Source organism: Pelmatolapia mariae, linkage group LG12 (genome assembly GCF_036321145.2).
Source record: "Pelmatolapia mariae isolate MD_Pm_ZW linkage group LG12, Pm_UMD_F_2, whole genome shotgun sequence".
Taxonomy (NCBI): domain Eukaryota; kingdom Metazoa; phylum Chordata; class Actinopteri; order Cichliformes; family Cichlidae; genus Pelmatolapia; species Pelmatolapia mariae.
The window spans coordinates 28,692,605-28,709,144 of record NC_086237.1 but is presented as its reverse complement, the minus strand read 5'-3'; the positions used below and the strand labels follow the sequence as shown (position 1 = coordinate 28,709,144).

At 40.7% G+C, this 16,540-nt stretch overlaps 1 protein-coding gene across 2 annotated transcripts in view; it reads left to right on the top strand.

Annotated features, from left to right (window-relative positions):
• Window positions 1-16,540, top strand: part of efna5b (ephrin-A5b) — a 97,970-nt gene that overhangs the window by 68,891 nt on the left and 12,539 nt on the right. For both annotated transcript variants that reach the window (XM_063490203.1, XM_063490202.1), the window contains exon 2: window positions 9,516-9,808. In XM_063490203.1, coding sequence (XP_063346273.1) covers window positions 9,516-9,808 — 293 coding nt within the window. The remainder of the gene's footprint in view (window positions 1-9,515; window positions 9,809-16,540) is intronic.

Here is a 16,540-nt window from a genome sequence, read left to right as displayed (position 1 = left end):
GAAAATAGTTTGTCCTCCTTAAATGTCAGTGAGAAATAATTTTAATCAATAACAGAAATATCTATTTAGAAAACAGAGCAGGGCCATTACTAAAGTGATTGTCTCTAAGTCTCTTGTTCCCATAACATTTGCAGAAACCTTTGGTCTCCTCATGTTTGCTGTAATGCCACTAATCTTAATTCTCTATGTAAGTCTTGCAGCATTTTTTACATGAGTTATTGTGGAGTGTAATCATGAAATTATGAAGTTCAAATAGACAAGGTTTTTGTCTTACTGTACAAAGGGTCATATACAAAAGCTGAGCCCAGTGCAGGCAAACAATCCCAGTTATGTCCAAGCCAGTATCTAAAACCAGTGAAACAAGGTGGAGGCAAACCCTAAGAGAAAATGCTAGTTTGCTACCATCAACCACAAGCATTTACAGGTTTTACAGATTGCTTTACACAACATGATGTTGTTCATTGAAATAAATATATAACATTTCTCTTCACAGGTTTGTACTTGATAACATGCTACAGTACAAGTACTCTTGTACACAAGCTTTAATGAATCAGAGCTTTCTGTATTCTTATCAAGGAACTCATTTCTAACCTAATAGACCTAATCAACATGTCTGATAAAGACTGACATTGGCTATGTGCTTGTTTACTTAACAACCAGGGTGCTAAGCATATTGCGTGATGTGATGGTGCATAATACACTCAGCAGTTGCACCATACTCCTATTTTATTTAAGCCTACGCTGATGTTCTGATCTGTCTATTTTGCCACCAAAACCCCATTCGCCTTGTTGGAGTGGTCTCAACTCTTACGTGACTGATTTTATTTGATGGCAGTCCGCACTCCCTTTTAATCTGACCCGATAAGCTGACAACCTGGCATGGCTTTTAGCTGAGTGGAGCTAGTGTTGCACACACGGGTGTAAAATTTCTCTTACTACTGTTTTGCAAGTTCTGCTGTATTGTTTCTGTTGTGTTACTGTAATGTTCCCGGAAGGTACTGTAATGTAATGAAAAGTGAAAAATGAACCACATGGGAATATCCCCTTTAAGCTGTGTTCCTGGATGTTACGGGAGGATTAATTAAGGTAACTTTTTTCCCTTTTAAGAAATAAAGGGTACGTTAACTCATGATCTAGAGGATAAACATTTGGGAATATTTTCTTTATATCCCCAAAGTCTGCTCTCTGGTTCACTCCAACTTATGCTGTCCCAGATGAAACAACATCTATAAGCAGGGAAACATATGGCAGCATTCTCTTAAAGTCCCAAATGTTCTCAGTGTGAACATAAAATAACCAAAATGTGAGATCCCCCCCCCCCCCCACCCAAAGTGATACTGGGAACTATTTCATCACTAAAAGAGCAGTTTTTTTCTAGGTGTGTTCTGTGGCAGTTTGGGATATTTGTCACCTTTAGATCATATAATGTCCCCAATATCCCCCCCTGTGTTATTTCCTACAATTATGAGAATAGGCAAAGTAGATACATAAAGAAATTTTAAATAAAGAAACAAATTCTTTTCTTTTAATTTAACCACATTTTGCCTCATTCAAAGAGACGTTTTAGATACGTCTGTGACCTACGCAGGAGACATTACTCAAGCATCCGAGCAGTGTATTGTGAGTACAGCACTCCTTTGTTTAGCATCATCATTTTCAGTCCAGCGACTGTTTCATTTGCATTGATGAGACCATTTTAGTTCCATTTAAGGTTTGTACCAGTGACATTATGCAATGTCGACTACTGTACACAAATGAAAGCATGCACCTGGGAATGTTTTCTGTGTTTACACGTGCATAATAGCCTACCTATCAAACTGTTTAGTTATGTCACTTACAAAACATTAATTGCTGCAGACACATGGCGACTTTAAGTGTTTGTGTTTATCTAGCCTCTTAGAACCTATCGAGAGCGAGCTAGCCAGACTGCCATTCATAGCTGATGAAGTAAACAACAGACCAAGTTTTTATCTCCACCCCTATTTGTACAGGATGCCCTTCTCTCCCTCTCTCCTTCTCTCACTCACATCAGGAAGATGGGTTACACGGCTCAAAGCCGTTTCATTGCCACTGTTCTGTCTCAGCTGCCAAATACCCTGTCACTATAAAACAATGACCAATGATTAATGGCCAACACATTTCACCACTCAATGATACATGGCCATTAATTGATAGCAACTGCCCATGTGTGACCATGAATAAGCCCACATGCATCTGCAGGCAAGCACACACTCAACTCTGGACCCAGTAAACATGTCAAAGTATACAGTATTTACAGAGGGATTGAAGTGGGCTTGGGGCAGCAGTGATTCAGAAAAATGACCCCAGGGTCTGACAGGATGTTGGGGGATGTGCCATTTTTCCCTGACTCCCTTGGTGATGAGGAGAGACATAAAGAAATCCTTTTACACACAGACAGATATACACAGGCCCACATAGACATATTCAGGCATTCGCTCACACATATAGCTTTTACACATCAGTATTACACATCCATAAAAACGGCTGTTTGGCAGAGGAGTGAGTAGATGAGCTCAGAGGAAGTATCTGTCTGTCTTTTTTTTTTTTTCTTCTCCCCCCTCTGTTTTGGACTCGAGCAGCAGCATGCTGATGCAGACTACATCAAACACTTACTGGAGCCCTACATCTCGCTGTTTCACTCAGCACCAAGAGCAGAACAAGAACTTGTCTGTCACTGCTCTTAATTCATTGTCTCCCTGGGGCAAAATGAGTGCTGACAGACATAAATGGTAGAAATGAATATTGTAAGATCACAGTCAAGGGGTGGTAGGGGTTGAGGTGGGCGGGAGGGGGAAAAAAGAGTGAGGAAGTAAAGGACAGGGAGATGAAGAGGGAGAAAAGACTCGGAGAGGCGAACGAATGAAACTACGTGGGAGTGGGAAAGGTGACGAAATGCATGGGCACGTCCCTCACTGCTGACAGTCGGTATATTATACTGGGCTGACCACCTGCTCTGAGCCTGAAGTACACCCTCCATAAAGCTCCAGCAGATGGACACAATAAAATGCACCATGACCAGCAGCTATGCACTTCTGTGTGTGCGGATGTGTTTGCACATTATAGTCGATATCTAGCATGAACACATAAAAACATGCCTGCATTCATAGACACCTGTCCCGCAGGCAATACCAGTAATATATGATACTCTATAGGTCTGATGACACTGTGTCTCATCCTCCAGCGTTGTAAACCTATCGACCAGTTAGTGAGCGAGGAATGCGGCTGTCAGCTCATGCAACAAGTTGACATTTCTCGCATGTTCTGACTTCACTGCGGCCCTCTCCAACTTCATAGCCATCTCTGTACTTCTTCAGTAGTATTTTGGTATTTGAATCTCTCATCGATGTGCCCTTTTTATAGCTGTGGTCATTTCTCTAAGGAAAATGACAACTTTGCTGCAAAGTTGTCAAATGGGGCAAAAAAACCATAACTGCCAGAAAATGCAGGGCGATGTGTAATTATTGTATTGTATATCGTCCAAATGTCCATGTATTCCTAGGTTTTTGCTCGGCAACATTATTGTATTTTGCATATAATACATTCTTACTAAATAACACTGTTTTTTATGCATCCCATATTCCATTATAATGTGACAAAATGATTCGTTGAAGCCTCCTATCCCAATTCTGGCTTGGTATAGCCAGTTACAGGGGTTTGTCAATGCCCAGTTTATGTGTTAACCTGCTGGAGAAATAATTTTAAGACTTGTAAAATGTGCAACCAAGAAAGCTGCATTGTCATCCTTTGCCAGTTTCTCAGACACAAAGAAAAATGCTTTCCATCTCAAGGTCCCAAACTGCTAACATAGCAGGCTGGTGAAGAATTTAATTTTACAGTCAAGATGACTGTCGAGCACAGATACTGGATTCAGTTATCAGTTCTTCACCCCTCTCCCCATTACACTGCTTTGCCATCAGTAATAAGAAGGTGAATATCTGGCTGGAAAGGCTAAATCCTTTTCTAACAGCTGTTATCAACAAGAATGATGAACAGCAGCCGCTTTCCTCTTTCCCTTTACGTCTTTCTGTCTGCCAGTACTGCCTTTCTTCTCCTCCTTTCATCTTCAGACCCAAACCAAACATCTGCAATTAGACAAGTGTGAAAACTATATCTTGAAGTGTTTGTTATGTGTGTTTGGAACATATGTGTTGAATGGCCCTCCAAAGGCTTTTGCATGTATTCTCTAGTCGGGTTCAGTCAGAGTTCATCTTCTCTTGGCTAAACAGATTCTCCCTCTGGATCAAAATCAACAAATTATATTTCACTTTAGGAGGACATACATAACCCCACCCGCACCCTCACGCACGCGCGCACACACACACACACACACACACACACACACACACACACACACACACACACACACACACACACACACACACACACACACACACACACACACACACACACACACAGTCAACGGGATGCAGAGAAAAGTTGAGGGAAAAACAATAACAGACTTGCCTTTTAAGGTCCCAGTGCATTTCTAGTTTCTAGGTTACTGTGATTTGATTTATCAAGCAACGGAACATTGCCTGAGGATATTGAATTGAAAATATATCAGATGTTTGAATTTCAACAGGGAGTGTTGAAATAATGTAAATAGATCTGATTTGGGGTCATGAGCAGGACTGGGCAAAGCGAGAAACTCAGGCAGGCGGAAAAAATCAAGAAAGAAGGGGATGGGAGCGAGAAAATACATTTCAAAACTGGGGGAAGAGAGGAAGAGACAAACAGAGATGATCTTTTGTACTGAGGTAGACGGGGCTTTGGCTTTGTAATACATGCAGCTGTCAGCAGTGTCTAATCTTAGCATTTCTTGTCAAAGTCTGTGCAGGTAAAAAAAAAAAAAAAGATGAAGCAGAATTGTTCCAGGAAATTCTTTCTACATAAAATGTTAACACTATTTTTGCCTCCTTGTGTTCATCAGTGTTGTCATGATCATTTTTACATGATACCAGTGGCAGTCTCTCTTTGTCAGCACACGTTGGGATGCACGTTATTGCTGCGTCTTCACCCTTTACGTCTTGGAAAAAAACAAAAAAAAGAAAAGAAAAGTGAAGAGCACATTTTAGAGCTTGTTTTCTCATAATAAAGAAGCAAAGCATTAACATAGAATGATCGTACCTCTCTGATACGCTGTGTTAGTCATGAAGCAGCCTCTGCTTTCGGGTCACACCTCTGAGCAGTAGTATTTAGAGTACTGCTCTGCCATGCAGTCTCCTCTTTCTACTGGATCTCACTTATTCAACTGGTTAGATGGCTTGGATTACTCTCACTCTGCCTGCCACTGAGCTCTTGCTCTCCTCCTCTGCCTTTCTCTTTCGCTCAGGTTATCTATCTCTCCCTGTCCTTCTTGCTTTCTGTCTGCAGCTACCGATGCACAGCTCAGAGAAGTGCCTCACGAGAGCGCATAGGCCTACAGCATGTGTATGTATGCGCGGGACCTGTGTGTGTGTACATATTTGTGTGTATGTTTGTCTCTCTGCGAGTGTGAATGCGCCCGAGTGTGTGCACAGCAATGTCACTGGGCTGTGTAATTGAAATGGAAATGAGCCAATCAGCAACTGCAGTGGTTTGCCACCTTACCCTGAATTCACTTCACTGTTCCAGCTCTCCCAAACTCGCTCTGTTTGTGACTCTGCATGTGCAAGTGTCTCTATGTATCTGTGTCTGTGTGTGTGTGTGTGTGTGCTGACAATACTTGCCCCTTCAGTTTTAACCCAAAGGGCCTGAGGAGGCGGTGTGAAAATGTAATCAGTTGGCAATAAAGATTATCCCTCACTCTCTCTCTCTCTCTCCCTCACACACACACACACACACACAGACACACACACACACACACTCATGCTCTGTGTCCAGCTGATTTTCCTCGCTTTGTGTTGTGACCCACAGCTCGCTGGGACAGCTGTGGCATAACAAAGACATGTAATTATCACCATTTGACAATTAGCCTGCTATCCAAATTTGCTCCTTAATTACCTAGCCATTTCACTGCTGGAAGGCTTCCGCTGCCGTTCTGTGCCGCTACAGTTTCTCAGAAGAACGGAAAAGATTGCAGCTCATGACGCTGCCAGAAGTTTGTTCTAAAATACAGGGAAGCGTCTCTGGTGACTGGGCGGAGTAAATGTTTAGCATTAATAAACGGTCTTCAAAGTGCTTTTCGGTGCGTTTCCCATTCACACACAAATGACAGCAGTGTGTTCACCTGCAACTGGAAACAACTCGGGGTTTAGATTCTTGTGAATGTGGAGGAGCTGGAGATTGAACCAAAACACCACTCTTTCAATTTCAGAGTACTTACTGAATACTTTACAAGATGCACGTTTATCTTACATTTAAAGACAAAATCATGCATTTTAATTGGATCATTTAATGATCCTTTTGTACATTCTTTTTTTATATTTGAGTGTAGCAGAACTGCTTCTTATCATTGATCAATCTCTTAATTTATTATGAGAGACGACTGACAAATTCTATACCCTCCACACATTATATCCCTGACTTACATATGCAGAAAAACCTGTAAATTAGTTGGCTTGCCCTTCTGCTCATATTTCGCTCTTCTTGATTTTTTTTCTTTTTTGGTTATGCCTGTCACTCTTCTGGAATCTAATGAAGCACTGCTTTAAATTTACATTACATTTGAGCAACATCTTGGCGCTTCTTCATCCAACATACAGACTGACGTACGCTTGGGGAAAATGTCCATTTTCTGCTGAAAAGTGGAGAAGGTTAATACAACATTGCATGATAATGAACAAAGCAGAACTGACTTTTCTAAAAGTTCGTGAGGAAAATGAACACTTTTTACAAAAAATCCAAGAAGCTACATCTTGATGAGTCCTTCCCTGAATGGTGATGGAGGTTATAGAGATTTGACTGCTCACACAATCATGCCATGCACATGCAGCTTTTGTAAAATCTCCTTTAATGATGAATGCATGCTTGAGTAACTCCTGCAAAGATGTGGATTCACCAGGAGCCTGGCAGTGCTATCTGCAGCATTCAGTCTTGCTGTCTCTTTTTTGTATTCCCTCACCCTCTTTTGGAACCAGGTCCTTTCTGTCTCTGCCTCCCTGTCTGTTTCTCACCCTCGGTCTCTTTCTCACTCGGTGCCATTAGCAGCTTCTGGCTGTCTCACTGCTGTTCCTTTGCCAATGTGCCAGGGTGCTCGCTCATCTGATAACACAAACCTAATGTATGTGTGTGCCTGTTTCTAATGGGTGTGCATGTGTGTGAGGGTTTGTACTAGTTTTGTGCTTGTTTAATATACATATATATGTGTGTGTGTGTGTGTGTGTGTGTGTATGTGGGTGGGTGGGTGGGTAGGTTACATGTTACAAATGCCTGTCCTGTCCCTTTTTATGTGCTCACTCACCCAAACATCCTCTGCTTCATTTGCAGTCAGGGCCACAAGCCACTATTCTGACTGCTGAGGCAGGGAGAGAAGGGCAGCTGAAACATCACACACACACAGGCACACGCACGCATACAGGCTCCCTCTCTAATACTCTTTCTCGCTCCTGCTCACACACTCACAGAATGTACACATAAGCTGGGAGGAGCGACCAGGAGAATTTGACCATTAACGCAGTGACATTTTAAAGCAGCGTGAGAGATGCATGGCTCTTCCTGGACCTCCACAGACATGTTTTAAATGAAATGTTACAGATGAGTTGCTCCATGCCTTGGTTGTAAACACCCTCACGCTGATATTTACCCTACTCGGGTAAACACAGAAGAACAACATTTCATGCTAGCTCATGCTCAAATATACACACGTGCACACAAATATTCCGCGCAGAGCCAGAGGACACACATGATCGCGGTAATGAGAAATGGCTTGGTTCAGTTTTGTTGCTCAATCGTAGCAATAATTGTTCCATTACACCAACATTAAGAAAGTAACAACTAAAAGGCCCCAAAACCAGATTTTTCGCTAAAATGGCTATTTGATCTTCAGAATAAGGCGCCTGGTTTTCATTGTGATTGTTATTCTCTGCAGAGTGACCAGATAAACTGCAGACTGATGTGAGCCAAGCAGGATTTCAATACATGTGTTTGATTGTAGGAACTTCATTCTTTAGAGGCAGAACAATAGAGCTGTAGTTTTGAAATGAGAAATCAAATAAGTGGGTGGAAAGAGAGTGAAAGGGGAAAAGGAGACGAGAGAGATTTTTATACAATTGTGCAGCACGGTTTCAGCATCCTTTAAAGGCAGTATTATGGTATTTTACACCATGGGTTAGAATTTTTTTTTTATTATTAATTTGACCTTGTTCTTTCTAACTGCCTATTCGCCATATACAAAGAGACATACAGTTTTTGTTTCTTTAGAAACACGCAATACTTAATGGACATGAAAAGAAAATACTGAATGATAAAAGGTCACTATGCTGCTTTGGTGTGTTAAATCTAAGCCTACAAATTCTTATATAAAATGAATTTGTCCTGTCGTACGCTTCTTGCCTGTTGTGGGGCTTGAAGAGTTCTTCCCATAGACAGCAGTGGCGAGTTTTTAATTATAAGTTTGATCCAAACTCTTGTAAGGTTGTGCTCCCACGACATTTAACCAGGGCCTCGCCTCACGCCACCTGGTTTCTCCGTGAAGCGAGTCAGTCACGCCAGCTGCGTAGGAATTGTCAACTCTGCGGTTCACATTATCACTCTTGTTCTGCTTCAAGTGTGTGTGTGTGTGTGTGCCTAATTGGGGCATCCCTAGCAAGCTTACAGGTGTTTGGCATTTTCTCTCCAAACCCCCTCGTGACCCAGAGGTTAGGCTCACTCCACCCTGGGTCAACGAGAGCACTCACAATGCAGAAAATGCTCTCTGATTTTGGAGGATGTGAAAATTCCACAGATAAGAGGGCTGTGCATTGGGCAGCAGAGACGGTGGGGAGATTGTGTGTATGTTAGTGCTAGCCTGTGACAGTGTGTGGCCTTTTGATGAATCTCCCTGTATGTATTGAAGCCCTCTGACCCTGCGTGGCCTGTTCTAGATCATTGCTGCTGTAAAAATGCCTCACTGCACAGCCCTCAGAGACAGCCTGGCCCTGTATTTTTCCAATCACTGACATTTACTGGCTGAACCATCCTGCCATCCTATATCTCTGTGACCATTTCTACTCTACTTTTTCTTTTACTGTACAAAAATCCTCAAGCAAATGTATTTTTTTTGGTCCCAAAAGACCTGAAAACTGTTTTCCTGTAAACATCTTTCTTCAGAGTTGGATACTTCATTTTGCTACCATTCAGAAGGCATATGCACAAGTAAATATTTGTTACAGAGAGAGATTTATAGATAAACCAACCCACTCAGATTTATTGATGCTAGAGGATGAGAGTGTTGGTGCATGCAAATTTTCACCAAATACTGAAAGAGTGCTGCGAGATGTAGCGTGTTCACACAAATCATTCAAAACTAGGTTTGTACTGAAAATAATTTTGAAGGTTAACCTTTTTCTGCCTCCTCCTTTTTTTTTTCCAACCAGGTTCCACCGTGGGGATTACCACATCGATGTGTGCATAAACGACTACCTTGACGTCTACTGTCCTCACTATGAAGACACAGTGCCTGAGGAACGGACAGAGCGCTACGTCCTCTACATGGTCAACTATGATGGCTATAGCACGTGTGACCACACCGCCAAAGGCTTTAAACGCTGGGAATGCAACAGGCCGCACTCTCCGAACGGGCCACTTAAGTTTTCAGAGAAGTTCCAGCTCTTCACTCCCTTCTCCTTGGGTTTTGAGTTCAGACCGGGCAGAGAATACTATTACATCTGTGAGTACCTGCTCTGAATGAGTATATCCTGTGCATTACATCTACAATACACTGTAGAAGAAACAGCAGTGAAATAACAAGAAATGGCACTACTAATACAAGATTTAGGCTGTTTTACATATTAATGTCGCATTAATATTAATACTGTGCTGTCGTGTGATACTTCCAAAAGCTGTTATTTTCAAAAAACAAAAAACCAACCCAAGCATCCACAGAAAAAATACAAATCCAAAAAAATGTAATTCAACAGGAATAACATACCTGGAAGGCCCTTTCCTGACCCACTGTTTATCTACTACTACAACAGCACGAGAGAGCCGCTATTTCCCAACTATGTTTTCTCAACTTTGCAGCAGAGCTTTGAGGGTGGCATTACAGTGATCCGAGTAGATGCTTTCATGCTCTGCTTTCAGCCAAGCTTTTCACACTGCCCTCGTCAACCACAGAAAACTCTTCCCTAAAATGGCAATGGAATTCATAGGGGAGTTAAATTGAGACAGTCTGAAAGTTATAGCTCACTTCTCCTGCTTCACAATACTGTATCTTTCAAAAAGGAGTGCCCTGCTCTCTGTATTATATTATTCTTCTGTGTAGCTTGTGTTAGATGTTAAGTTGTCTGCTTCTTGGCATAAGAACTGAGCCTAACTGACTTCATCTGAAGTTGAGGCCCCTGGGAAATGAGCTTTTATCAAAGTAAGGTAATAGGGGAACTGAATGGCACGAGTCCTTCCTCTACAATAATATATGCACATGGACAGAACATGAGTTATATACTTGTATAGTCACTTTTCTTGGTTCAAGAAAGGTTAAAAAAGAGGTTTCTGTAATTGTCAGCCTGCGGCTTAAATGGAGCTCAGCGCAGCTGTCACAATCCCATGTCCTTTTGTTTTCATCTCCCAAAGATGACTCAGGAGCACAGCTGAACTCTACCTATACACCGCGATCTGTTTTCTAAATTGGCAGGCTTTTATGAAGCGGTTAACCCGACAGCTAACCGACACTTGTGTGCTTTATTCCTTTCACGTGTTTCGCTCTTAGGGACTGGAGTAAAAAGAAAAGAAGAAAGGGAGGGAGGGGAAAAAAACAACATAACTGTATCTCACTAATGTTTGCTATTGTTTCCGTGCTAAATAGGTGCTGTCAATCTCAAGCTTGTCTATGAAATAAATCGCCTCCATCTTTCCCCGAAGCCTTTCAACAATCAGGTTTTTGGCCATTTATCTGTTAAAAGTAACCAGATTTTCCTTTTCTTTTATAGCCAGTTCCCACTGACACTCATACTAAATCAGGAGGGAGGGGGGGTCTCCAGACTTGGGAGAGTTGATAGGGGTTAGTGTAGGGTTATAAAATTCATCCACTCCCTCAAGTCTCTTTTTGCAAATTTTTTTTTTCCATTTCTGTTGAGAGATGCTTGTCCTAAGGGCTGGATTAAATTACACTGCGACCGACAGGGCTTCCATGGAACACATCCATTCTGCTATAGCACGCCATATTGGTTTAGTGGCCCGCGGCTTCATTGGCTATTGAATGATTTCAGCGTATATACTCACTGGCTAGTGTGGCGGATATTAAAGTCATCTACCATGAAGTCATCTGACATGTGATTTCCCACTGTCATTGTGTCCAGCCTGAATGTCCACAGGAAGCAGGGGAGATGGCCGCTAATGGATTGGACAGTCTCTTTAGGAGACGGGATGTAAAGCTGAAGAAGGGATATGGAGAGAGGGAGAGCTAGTCACATTTTTACATCTTTACAATTCATCTGTGGCAGCTTCTGTCATTATCATCATCATCATCATCATCACCGAATCTTCTTAATACCCCAGCGCAACAAAAATATGCAACCTTTTCAGATATTCACTGTTGTAATAAATACAAATTTCTAACTCAGGAAAAACTAAAAAAGTGGCAAAATTAAATCGTAACAGTATAACGTATTTGCTGCAATGTTCCCAGGGATTGCATTTTTACCTTAACATACAGTTTTCCCCTTTCTAATACTGAATAAAATACTAAACGCTGCAGTAACTGGGAGTCTCTTTTCTTGTTTGCACATCAGCACCAGGGCATCAACTGCAATATTTTACAGGCACCTTGAAGTGAAGTCAGCTTTTCAGGCAGATTTCCCTCATGTGCTGTATGCTTGCAAGCCTAGTCTTTATTCAAAAACACTGAACTTTATCTAGATGCTGGCCGAGTTTTGCCTGCTGTGTGTTTTACAGATAATCCTTTAACTCCATTCAAACGTATGGAGAAAATATTTATTTTCACTTTAACCTTCTGTGTCGAATATTTGGCAAAGTGACACAAATAAGCAATAAAAATAAGCAGTTTTTATTAGCTTCAATTCCTTGTGTTACAAACATACCTATCAGCTTATTGGCTGTTTAGACTAATGTGTTTACAAAACCTTTTTTGCAATATAAACGGGAAGAAACACATCCATCCTCCTTAAACCAATCTTGCTTGCAGATGGAGTATTTGCTCACATTTCGGGAACTACATTGCAAAAATATCCAGTGAATGTGCACTTAAATCTAATAAATAAACCTGGTTTTCTTGGGTTTGTTGTGTTTTAAGTAAACACCTGAAAACATGCATATTCTCAACCATCTTTCCTTCTCACCTTTTCATGAATGGGAATCTTTGAGCACATTCAGTGTGCCTGCCATTTTCACATGAAATCACAAATACTCTTGTATGGTGTGCAGATAAATTCTAGCGCTAGTGTGGATATAACATAACATTTCAGTTTTACAGCTGTTGTTTATTATCATTTATTAATCTCAGTTAGAGCTTACTATGTGGCGCTAAACCCTAGAATGGAAAAAATTGTGTTAGTGGACCATGAGCCTGACAGGATGGCATTATTTCTGTAGCAAAGATTGAGTTGGCCAAGAAAGTTGGAGTTTTAATAACGTTTAGTGCCGCATTTTCTCTTGGTTTCATTGTTCCAGTGTGTTACTAAGCCTTCTGCAGGAACATTTTCAGTGTTACAGTTGCAGCACTTTGTCAATGTCTAATGCCATCATTCTTATTTAATGAAGTGAATACACGGTTTAGCTCTTTTTAATGATAACGATGATATTACGTCCTACAATTTCTTAGATGTGAATGCTTATTCAGCTATGAAACAATCTTGCTGATATTTAACTTGACTGTTATTATGACAGGATTTAGCCAACTACCTTGTGACAATATCCAGTCTAATTATTGTTGCTAATGATGAAAAAGAAAGAAAAAGACTGCTGTCAAATTCTGTGCAACCGCGAGTAAACACTAATTAAACTCTGGCTCGTGCTGCATCTTGTTGGGAACACCTAAGTACTGGCTGTGCCAAAATTTTGTGATTTGTTTTGAAGCATGAAAAAGTTGATTCATGTGGGATTCATGTGGAACGTGAACACGCAGTACATCTGGCTTTTTTAGCTAGTTGTTAGTTATCACACTATGGGGAAAATTGGCACAGTTTAATTTAAAAAAAAAAAACCCAAACAAACAAAACATCCAAAATTCAAACATGATTTCACTCATTTACTTATATATTTATTCAAATAAATATATATATTTATTCAAATAAATATATATATTTTCCATTTAAAGTGAAAAAACCTGTTATTCTCCATAGTTAGACTGTTGTGTAAATGTATAGCGTGGCATAGCCAACAGAGAAAATCTTAGGCATCATTACCCACTGAAGCTGGCTATGCTGCATAACCGCTCTCAACTGAAATGTCACGTAATAGTTTATCATGCACCCTAGATTAAAAAAAAAAATCTGTTCACAATCAATATTCTTCAGATTTGTACTCATTTTGAGTAAGCAATGTCTGTCTCCATACACAACAGAGGCCTTATATGTAAACAGTGCTGACATACAGTATCAGAATATTAATCTTTTCCTTTCTCTATTAACTTTCTGTAGCCAAATGACCGGAGGGACTAGGGGATGAAAAATTTGCCCTCAGCGACGTGATTGATTTGCTATCTTGTTTGTAGATGAAAATTAAGATGTCAGATCATATTCCTGCAGAGAAAACGCCCGTTAATGGTGTTTTCGCCCTGTGAGTTTGATGCAGGTCGAAGGTTGATTTGTTGCATCTCTGATAAAATTAGAGAGAGGAGACAGGGTTCTGCTGTCATCTGCTTCGAGAACAGAAAGCGCTTAATCAACGCTAGCAGGACAGAGGGAATTCACTAAAATAGAGGTCATAATTCTTCATTTTAGTCTGTGTCATCCTGTTTTTCTCCATGTGAGGCAGTTAATTAAAGACGAAAGAAAACAAGAGTTGGTCAGGAGCCTTATCTTAGTGTACAAGTCAACGCAAAACAGAGTTAACAAAGTAAATAATGTTTAACAGATTCAGATGCAGGATGGGGATTATCTCAATGTTGGTCACATAAGCAGTTCAGCAAAATGCAGTATTCTGCAAGTGTCTGCCTCCGTGAATGACAGCTGGGATAAGCCTGGACAGTGGGAGCCCTTCTTGGGTCACAGTTCACAGAGCAGTCTTGGTTTAAGTGGAACCCATCTCGCTGAATGCTGATGCAAGCACAATTTTCTAATATGGCCACAATCGTGTATCAGAGTGATTTTAATCAAAAAGGGCAGATATCCAATATCAGCGACACCTCACCGCAAGCAACGCGCGAGCAGAGTTATGATGTTTATTAGGCAAGATTTGTGAGAAAAAGGAAACTACTTGGAGTAACAATGCAGTGGCAGACTGGTGGTTAAAAAGACATTTTCTTTCCATTTGACTTGCTTGCCTTCATAGACTGGAACTGCTTCTCACAGAACGCACAATCAATAATATCTTTGTGCCTTATCTTGTGGTTATTACAGAAATGCACAGTCCTTTGGAAAGTCTGTGCATGATATCAAATGAACACTTGTTTAATGCGTTATCAAAACCCAGACTGCGGTGGCGATTATATCCATGCAGTATTACGAAATGAAAAACATTTAGCAAAGTTTCAATCAGTCTCCAGATGCCCGTAGGCCAAAATGCGAAATGCTAATGCAACACAAAGCCAAGACTGATCATAAATAGCGAGCTTAAAAAAACAAGAGAAAACATTTGATATTTATAAGGCTTTTTTACAAAATCTCATAAGACATATTTCAGCTTTTCTGGACTGCTACATGCACACAAAGCTTAAACAGATTCTTCAAGATGTGGACTGTAGCTGGCTCGCGATTGACCATAAATCCCGTGATGCGCCATGATCCTTCAAGCCACTCTGGAAAGGAGAGAGAAGCAGAGACAGAGCAGGAAATGGCAGCCACAGAAAAATGGCATTAATGGCAAAAATGAAATAAAGGCGGGGGTGGCGTATGTGCTCTGTGTTTTTTTCCGGGGCTATGGAAGAGTTGCTAATAATGATAAAGAGTCAACTCAGTTCCATTTGTGGTACAAGGAGGTATCCTGCATATGGACGGCATCATCCATTCAAATGAAAAATCAGGGCTGTCATTGGCATTCAGAAATAATCTGACAACATGGAGTAACACGGCACTTGCACAAATGTATACACACTCATCCACATTTTGCATAAATAAACATGGACAGATACACATAACAGGCACCCGGATCCACACTGTCTGGGATGCATTATTATAATCCTGATAGATGGATATACATTCCACCACTATCTCCCCTGGTTACTATATCATTTATTGTCTCTCTTTTATATCTAATCCTCTCCTTTGGGTTTAATACAGTACTCCCCACTATAGACACAGACATATAAACGTGGACATGGGAAGGTGTGCCTTCACAAGCTGTGTGCATTTCAGCCTGTTAGAAGCATAATAGAGTCATATGTTATTAGTTTGAAGCCAGGGCCTTCCGCCGAGGGTCTTGTTAGAATACCTGCTCAAGTACAAACTCAGTGGGACTGCATGTTTAACAAACTACGTAAGAACAGGAGGCAAATCATCTTTCAATAACCTCAGTCAAAAAAGTAAATTAAAAAAAGCCACAAATCACACAACATTTGTCCTATAATCCTTTAAATCTTAATAACAGAGTCACGATTTCCACAATGACCACCAGCACATTTATTAGAAGTCCCAGATTTACAAAGAAGACAGAAGTCGACGGCTTTTCTGCAGGAGTCAGTTCAGATTCAGGGATTTTTTTTTTTTTTTTTTTTTTTGGAGCTTGTACTTAGCAGCTGCCAATGGCACTGCTTTTTTTAATTAAGTGTCCTCCCTGTGCCTCTTTGGCACTAGATAAGCTAAGTGTTTTTGCCTCCCAGAATGCATGCCACAGATACAAATGCATAGGTTTGATTTTTTGATCTAAGTGTTTAATACATATTTTGAGTATTCAAAAACTAAATTACTACTAATAAGAGACTGTGGAATGATTTGCTCTCCAAAAACATGGTTAACAGTAAAGGGACTGGTTCTTATATGGCACTTTTGCACTCTACATGAGCACAGGGAGCACTTTATAGAACATGCCTCATTCACACCAGCATTTCCCCCCCCACTACACCCTAAGCCTTTTGTACCCAATATTCACACTTTGAATAGAGCAAATAGGGTTCAGTGTCCTACCCAAGATATTTCTTCCAAAGAACGAATTTTAACATTCAGCCTGGAGCAGCCAGGTATCGAACAACGAATATTCCAATAAGTAGATGACCCGCTTTACCTCCTGAGCTACAGCCACCCCGAAAACATATATAAATAAATGTTTTTTCTATCTTCTTGTCTACAGT